Source organism: Eurypyga helias, unplaced genomic scaffold (genome assembly GCF_000690775.1).
Source record: "Eurypyga helias isolate BGI_N326 unplaced genomic scaffold, ASM69077v1 scaffold3113, whole genome shotgun sequence".
Taxonomy (NCBI): Eukaryota; Metazoa; Chordata; class Aves; order Eurypygiformes; family Eurypygidae; genus Eurypyga; species Eurypyga helias.
In genome coordinates this window covers 86,842-95,920 of record NW_010243112.1, presented here as the reverse complement: position 1 = coordinate 95,920, position 9,079 = coordinate 86,842, and the positions used below count along the sequence as shown (strand labels likewise).

Sequence of the window (9,079 nt, the reverse complement as noted above, 5' to 3'; positions counted from 1 at the left end):
GAAATTAAGATGCTAAACTTAGGTTGTGTCTAATGCAGTCACTGAGACTCCCAGCAGCTCCCAGCTGTGCCTGGGTATCCTGTTGACCAGGAGCATTTGTGTGCTTTGTTGCAGTGCATATCATAATCTGGGAATTCTTGGCATGACTGCAGTTATGCCCACATCTCCTGTGTCTCTGCAACTCCAGTCACAGAAAACCATTGAAAACCCACAGACCCTTCAGGCGAGGCTTCAATTGTTGTGTAAGAATTCTAACTTGACACACATAAATCTTTCCATTACCTCTTCTAATTCATTGCTATAGGGCAACCTTAGGAAGAAGCTAATGCAATTGCATTCCAAAAACTCCCACCTTCAGCTAAACAGGCAGTTGCTTCTATTCCCCTGCTAACTACAAAGTAGCTATAAAGGGCTAGACCTCAGCTGTAAAAGGTGGTGGTGTGGGTTCTGGGTTTGTTTGTTTGGGTTTTTTTTAATAATAAAAAAAGAGAAAGAAGGAAAAAACAAATAGAGTAAGAAGCTACCATTCCCATTTTCTCTTACAAATGCACTGCATTTATACCTTAGCCACAGAGGTTATGGAATTTGATTAATGCAGCATCCAAAAGAATGTAATCTATTTTCATTTTCTTGAAAGGTATATTACAAATATTTCTTTTTTGGCAGTACAGTGTTTAATACATAGCATGCTCACTTTTACCTCAAAACCTAAGGTACCATAGTTAACATAATTTCAGCCTTAACAGACAGGGAGTGAAATATAAATTATCATTTAGAATTTCTTTACAGGCATTTGGAGATACTTATCAGAATTATTAATAAAAAAGGAGATCATATATGAGAAAAATAATAAAATTCTGGTTTAGCTGTTGAAAGTGGGTTTTGTATGTGCTTTTGCTACACTGTTTCATAAGATAAAATCATAATTTGTTTAGTCTTAGGGCAACAAGTAATATGAAATAAGGTTCAAAGATTAAAATGTATTGTTCTTACTAGTGTTTTTCTTATAATCCAATGGAGAAAAAAGTAGTTTAAAGCAGTTAATGAATTATTATAAACTGGGATATTTGGGATAAGATATAGCTATTTAAGAAATAGTGATATTTATAATTAGTTAGGGCCTAATTGTAACTAATTATAAATGTAAATAGATGAACATAATATTCCTCTTAGTTATTCTATACCAGAATTCCTGGATTCTGAGACATAAAATTACTAGGATATGTAGACTGAAGGAGGTTAGATAATGCAAATTGAAAGCGATGCTGTTGAGGGAAAATGTGTATCTTGTACAACACAAAAAAAACTATAGGAAGAGAAAATTCTTGTATCTGTAACAGCCTCTGCAAAGCCTGGAATGCAACAGTCTCTGCAAACGTACTTACCCATTTGACACCCCACATTCCAGAACTCCTGAGGATTATAATTTGAAGAATTCATTCTTGTTCCTTTGGGATAGATTCTTGTAATGAATCTCGAAGTATGTGAAACAAACTCTTTAGCTGAAAACAGAATGATAAAACCTTGGTAAGAAGAACTTTATTTTTTATTATTATTCAAATAAGATCTCTTTATGAATAATCTGATCTAGCAATTTTTTTTTTACACAATCAGTATATAGTATCAACGTGCTTAGATTTTAAGTGATTTTTATGCATGTTAGTATTGGTTTATGGGGCACTGAGATATGGCTGAAATTCTCTTTTAAAACCTTAAAATGTGATAGTATTTTGTGCATATTTGAGTGTGCTGGTATTCCTGTCTATAGCAGAGACTTTTGTTAAAGGTTCAATAACCAAGAATCATTTCTTCACATAAATATTCTATTTCTTCACCTCTTTGTTAGGCAAATATTATTTTTATGCTAAAGCCTACTGTGTTCCCATGGAAAATTGGAAAGACACAAAACAGGAAATTGATCAAAAAGCCCGTTCTTTTATATTTCAATAGGGGGGAAAAAACCACCCCAAAATTATTTTAGCTTGATTGCTGTTTTGAGGTTTTAATAAAATGGCAGAATAATCTCAAGATGGGTGAACAGTGCATTTCTAAAAGTCCCTTAATCAGTTCCTTTAGAATTTTTCAGAAGATGTTAACTATCCCATGAGTTGGTTTTCTTCCTCCTAGCAGTGTTCCCTCCCACAAAGGCACAAACTAAACAGATGTGGAAAACTTCAAAGTACTCCTAGGTACACTATTCCCTTTTAGCAATTAAGCAGAAAGCTTTACATTTCCAGGATCATCACCCTGATCCTTTCCACTCTTTTTTTTTTTTTTTTTTAAATAAAACTACTTTTTTGTTCACTAGTTTGCTAGAGGGACCAGAGAGGACTCTGACTGCGGATGGCTGGCAAAAGCCTACCTGTTCAAGCACCATTCAACTAACCAAACATTGAATCCTGTCCACAACATGGTGGATGGAAGCTGGACTGGTGCAGAAGGATTGGGCCTGTGGGACACTTCATTCTCATGGTCAGTGATCTCTGTTCTTATCCCTCCTTTAAGGCTGTTGGCAGGCAGCTGAAGTTAAAACAGCAGAAGCTTGCACTGTGCAGGCTGCACCAAATGGAGATGCTCAAGCACAGAATGAGTTTTGAATAATTAACTTGGCTGGTATGAAAGATCTGGTCCAATAGAGCAAACTGCCTGCTATGGGGTTTATTCATTCCATCAGTGTGGATTCTCTTAGCTGCAGTTATCAAAGCCAGGGGTACTGCATGCCCAACTCCAGTGAGTGCTACAGACCGTACATGGGGAGGTGAAATCTCTTCCACACATTTTCAGGTATTGACTGTAACTTCTAAATTATTTGAGGCAGAAAAAAAAAGAATCAAAAGATACTCCAACTTTTTGTATACTATGTTAATATTTGTTCTTGTAAAACTACATGAAACTAGACAAAGCTGAGTTTCAATTTTCTTCACAAAGCTAACGGAAATATAAAAATGCAGTGCAAATACAAGATATTTCTAAAACAATGTTATAAATACAAACAAATAAAATCAGACAGCATGTGTTTCATAAAATTCTAACCCTTTCAATGCCTGAGCAGTAAATCATAGCAATGCTGTAACTTTTATCTGATTAAATAAAAATAAATTACCTGAACGTTTCACAAATCTTCGTGCTTGAACCTCTCCAATTGAATTATTTTCATAGCACTTCTGATTAGTTAGAGAATGCTCAAAGCTCACAAACTTCTCAGATTTGGTATAAATCACAAGGTCCGACAATGCCAAGGCAATTTTTGTCTTTATCTAATAATTATAAAATAATGGAAGAATTAAAAAAATCACAATAACACAATTATTATTAAAAATTCAGAAGAAACTATCATTTTAGATACATAAAGCATGGTAAAATATGCTGCAATTAATGAATATTTGAGCTTAAGATATGACTTTTGATAGTGAGAGTTGATCCAGTCAGAGACAATTAAGGTTATTGTCTGTATGTTCATCATAGCAGTTGTAGGGTGAATGGAGAGATGTTTCCAATACTCCTAGCAGGGTGTTCTGCTGGACAGCTTGATGGTTCCCCTGCTTCTGAGACTGGTATGTAAATTAATATCATTTTTCATGACTGTTAACTCATTTAAAATATGTTCAACTTCATATTCCTAAACAGGTCAAGTACTAGAAAAGGTGTACTGGCAGGAAGTATGTGGGGGTCAGGAGAATCTATACATCAATAGCACAAACTCAACTACAAAATGTAAAACTACAGGAGAATATTTTACTGTGCCAAGCAAATCAGTCATAGGTATATTTCTCCAAGCATTGCTTTGAAGCTAGGAAAACTCTGTTCTTCATTAAAACGGAAAGTTCTTCAGCCAAAATCTTTGCTTAGTCTTACTCCATTACCAAAGCAGTTAAAAGCAAAGGCTGCCATACACGGAAGTGACTGAAATTTTACCAAGGTCTTCTCTCTCAAACTGTGGTGTTACATTACCTCTTCATCTTACTTAGCAAGAACTTGTGAGCTACTCAGTGGTAATAACCAGCATAAAGTTCGTGGTACTAATAATGTTTACATTCCATTAAAGCATTTGAAGGAAAAGTCTTTTCTGACTAATAAGGATTGCCTGCTCGTTGTTCATAAACTATGCAGGGTTCAAGTGCATTAATTATTCTGGGTCTATGTCCCACAAGGATCAATAGGAGTCTATAGCACAGCACTCCTGAATAATATGTCTTGTTGGATGTGGAAGGCAGTGACACAGCCAAAGCCAACAGGATCACTGAGGTATCTGGGGTGTGGATTCAAGTGTCTTCCTACACTCCAAAAGAGCAATGGAGTGGGACCTCAGAATAAATATTCCCCCTACAGTAGAGTGGTACCCCAGAAACCATTTTCTCTTCAGCTCTTGAAACGTGACCAGATATCTGTTGTTGATCAAGATGTATGTCATATACGTTCTTGTCTGTAACGTGATGTTACAAATATATATGTGACCTTATTATCTGGAGATTTGTCCTTCCCTGTTCAAAGAGAATTCCATCCTTCCTCAGAATTTTTCCTTACTATCTCTCTGTATCAGATGGAAAGAAAAAGATGCAAAGATCTTGACCTTCAAATCACTTAGAAAAGAAGGACAGAGGAAGATACAGCACCTCTCAGCAAAAACACTGAGCCCTGAGGAGTATTGCAGTCCATCCACATTCAGATAGTCAGAGCATGATGTACAAAAGTGACTGGATACTGGGTGCTTCCTATCTGCCAAAAAAGCTTGAACAAAGCAGATTGAACCCTGATGGAACAACAGATTTCTATGGCAGAGAATTACTATTTGTTTTTTTTTTTTTTTTAAAAATAGTTCAATCTGACTATTAAAAAGAAAATTCATCCAAATCTTATACTGTCTTTCAGAAATAGTTTTCAAATTAAGTCTCTACATGGTAAATTTAAAAATACTTTTTCTATTAAAACCTCTTTAAAATCTTTTAGAGCAACCAGAACTGTACATCTAACTTCATGCGTAAATCCAGTTTTGATGTGGGGAATGGGAACAAGGAACAAGATTTCTGTGATAGACTGGTGGACTTCAGGAAGAAACAGATAACTGTTCTTTATCATGAGTGTTCTCAATGCATAGATCTAGGAGGGGCTTGAGACCAACAATGCAGTTGGGCAATTTTATATTGAGTCTATTGTCGTATTGGGTATCTTTGTTGGTGACGTGGATGGTGGGACTGAGTGCATCCTTGGGAATTTTGCTGATGACAGCAAGTGGTGTGGTGCAGTTGACACCCTGGAGGGAATGGATGCCATCCAGAGAGACCTGGACAGGCTGGAGAGGTGGGTCTGTGCGAAATTCATGAATAAGGCCAAGTGCAAGGTTTTGTGCCAGAGTCAGGGCAATGCCAAACACAAGTACAGTCTGAGCAGAGGATAGATTGAGAAGAGTCCTGAGGAGAAGGACGTAAGGCTGTTGGTTGATGAGAAGCTCAACATAACCTGGCAGTGTGCACTTGCAGCCCAGAAAGCCAACCTTATCCTGGGCTGGGTCGAGAGAATTTTGACCAGCTCTGGAGCCCGCAACATCAGAAGGATATAGACCAGTTGGAGCTAGTCCAGAGAAGGCCATGAAGATATTCCAAGGGCTGGAGCACTTCTGCTATGAAAAAAGGCTGAGAGAATTGGGCTTGTTCATCCTGAAGAGAAGCCTCTGGAGAGACCTTAGAGCACCTTCCAGTACCTGAAGGGGGGCTACAAGGAAGCGGGGGGCGACTTTTTACAAGGGCCGCTAGTGACAGGACAAGGGGTAACGAGTTTAAACAGAAAGCAACGAGACTTAGATTGGATGTAAGAGAAATTCTTCCTGCAGAGTGTGGTGAGGCAATGGAATAGGCTGCCCAGAGAAGCTGTGGATGCCCCATCCCTGGAAGTGTCCAAGGCCAGGCTGGATGAGGCTTTGAGCAACCTGGTCTAGTGGAAGGTGTCCCTGCCTGTGGCAGGGGGGTTGGAACTAGATGGTCTTTAAGGTCCTTTCCAACCCAAAACATTCTGAGATTCTATGGTTGAGCACCTGGGACAGGCAAAAGATCTGAAAATAAAAAATGCAGGTGTAGTTTAGGATGGGAGCACAGGGAAGCGTCACTTTTTAGTTGGATACTAAAATATGCTCCAGTTTAGAGCGTCCTATTAGAATCAGTAAATCTGAAATCTTAGGGCAAAAAAAATATTTCGGAATATATTTCTCTAACTAATTTTAGAGCCTACCTTTTAAATTTAGTCTCTATTTAAGATAATAAATTCCTTCAATTAAAAAAAAAAAAAAAACCAACACAAAAACAAAACCAGGCATATATCTATTCTAAATTCATTTGAGACAAAAGTTACCTTTGCCTTTTTTCGAGGTGACGATGAAGATTTATGTTTACGTTTTCTTTTTGGGGTACCAGTCTTTGAGCAGAGAGTGACTTTTTCATCAGTCTCATCTTCATCGGACATACTTTCATATTCAGAAATTTCCTCTGTTTCACTCTGATTTTCACCATTTCTCCTGAGTACACCCTCTTCAATTGTTCCAACTTTTTTATTTTTTACCAGAATTCTGCGTTTTAATGCCTGTAGAAAAGAGGTTAAACAGAAGTAACTAGATTTATGTATAGACTAATTGTAGGTTTTCATATCTAGATATTGTTTAACCCACGTTCATGATTAATAGCTCTTTACAAAGTGTAATGAAGTGATGTAACAAAGTGAACATAGATATTGGTGAGGCTGAAGTCCAAAACAAGTAAAACAAACAGAATCTGGGCATCAAAGTACACAGTAGAATGTGAACATCTAACCCCAGGAAAAAAGCTCTCCACTACTCAGATATGCAGGTGCTGAAACTGAGCAAGATTAAAGTGAAGAGTTAAGTAAGTGTCTGAGGTAAGACATAGGTGATACATATTTTTAATATGCATGAATTTATTTTTTATATATAGATTTGTAGACGTACCTGATTTTAATTTGAGATTTTTTCTAAGCTATCATTGAAGCTGCTAGAAATTGGTTACCCTATTTCATGAGTACATTTGTGCATATCTGTCTAGTGTACCGAATTAAAACTTTTGTTGTTATATCATTATACAGTGGATCCTCATGCTGATCGTACCTGATCAGGGAAATCAACAGAGTTTGGTAATTTGTTGCCTAAGCAACAAATTTTAGAATGGGCTTGTTTCAACTTCCATAATAAATGATGTAGGAAAAAAATCACTGAATTTTATAACTTATAATAAGATGGCTTTCATCTGTGCACCTGAATCCTATGAGTATAGATTTTACTTATATTTATGAAGTTATATTCATAGTAAACCAGCTATTATGTAGCAGATATTCATGTCTACTTCTGTAGACAGGAACTGCCAAGTGAGTAACAAGACTTAATTAGGTTCTTGGCTAAGGTGATCAACAAAAATATTCCTTAAGTTTCATATACATTAGGGAGAAGGAAGGCTACACTGCTGGGAAGGTTACGGAAACAAGGAATGAACACTTACACACTGAATAATAGCTGAAATACTGTATTTTAAGGTACCCATTAAGTAAATATGAAAAACATGGATGATGAAAACATATATATAAACCCAAAGCATTATAACAGAAACTACAGCTGAAGGCAAGGAAATAGACATTCCCTCTATTTACATTGCAACTTCTATTGCTGTTAATCCCCTTATCACTTCAGATCTTGTATTAGTAGTTTGTCAGTGTGCCGATGGAATAAGATATCCAATGCCTAATATCTATCAATGCCATGGTAGAGTAAGATTTGATTAGTCTCTCTGCACTGATGATTCAGAAAAAGGATGCCCTTTAACATTTCCTTCATTTCTTATTGATGCACTCATTTTTTTCTGTGATATTTTTAGAAGAGTTTTAATATGAGCAATGCTATTCATATTTTAAGGTATTCTAAATTTTCCTCTTCATCTTTTTATTTCCCAATATTTAAAAGCAATTCTACCCACTTTTGGTCTTGTATTTTGTTATTCACAGGTAAGATTTAAGTCTACAAATTAAAAAATAAAAAAATCTGTTATATAAGGGATGGAAAATAAGTCTGTGGATATATTACTGCCTCCTACATGTAAACTTGTTTTAAGTAAAAATAGGCCATAAGCTGTGTCATCATAGAAAAATGGGCCATTATGTTTTAAGTCAGATAGTTTCTAAAATTCTGTTTATGAACTGTTAGCTAAGATATAAATGCCCTGAGGTAGGACAAAGTTTCTTCTTTTCTTTCTATAAAGATAACATTTTAAAACCACAGCTCCCTTTTCAAAAACAGTTACAGAAAACACTCTAGCAAGAAGAAATTTTGCTATTTTTTGGCCAGAAGCAGATTCCAATAATAGTTAACCCAGATCACTTGAAGTGAAACATGAACTGAAAAAGAGATACCATGGATTTTAAGTCTGAGCTTCAAAGAGATCTTCAAAAAAACTTATGACAAATGTTTGTTTACTAAATCAGTGACTATGTGAATTTCAGTTCTTTGATTGGGAATCAGCAGTGCTAAACAGGCAGCATCTTTTTATACAAATGTCTAAATCATTCAAGCAGATAATGACCTGAAAGTCTGAACATCCACTGAAACTTCTCTTTTCTAGTTTAAATATAAAATGCAATATATTAAAAAATACATATTTACCACGTACTTCTAAATAAACTGTAAGTATATTGAAATATTTAAATCTGTAACACATAATAGACCTTCCCTAGAGCATCATGGGACTACAAGGCTGGCATAAGCAAAAAGCCTCCAAGTACAGCAATTGGAACAATTGTGCTCTGTAGTAGACACAAAATACATGAGAGAATCTTTCTAAATGTCTTAAAAAAAAAAAAAAAGAGCATGTCTAAAGAAGGAATTATGGGAGGGGTGACACTGGCAGACTAGTTTTCTGGATGAAGTGAAAACCTGCCATAATCCTTGGTAAAAGTGTTTATGTTTCAAGAAATACTTGGTCCTTAAAAACAGTTTTTCAATGTATTATTTCTCATTTGTCTACCAGAAAGAGTCCCACTCAGGACTCAAACTTTAAAGACAGAGGATCAATTTGCTAATAGCTAAGGGGCT

At 36.0% G+C, this 9,079-nt stretch overlaps 1 protein-coding gene across 1 annotated transcript in view; it reads right to left on the bottom strand.

Annotated features, from left to right (window-relative positions):
- The window catches only part of PLCZ1 (phospholipase C, zeta 1), a 53,340-nt gene that overhangs the window by 19,471 nt on the left and 24,790 nt on the right, over window positions 1-9,079 (bottom strand). The window contains exons 7-9 of the mRNA XM_010149294.1: window positions 6,334-6,570; window positions 3,104-3,251; window positions 1,386-1,502 (exon numbers count right to left, since the gene is read on the bottom strand). Of these exons, the coding sequence (XP_010147596.1) occupies window positions 1,386-1,502; window positions 3,104-3,251; window positions 6,334-6,570 (502 nt within the window). The remainder of the gene's footprint in view (window positions 1-1,385; window positions 1,503-3,103; window positions 3,252-6,333; window positions 6,571-9,079) is intronic.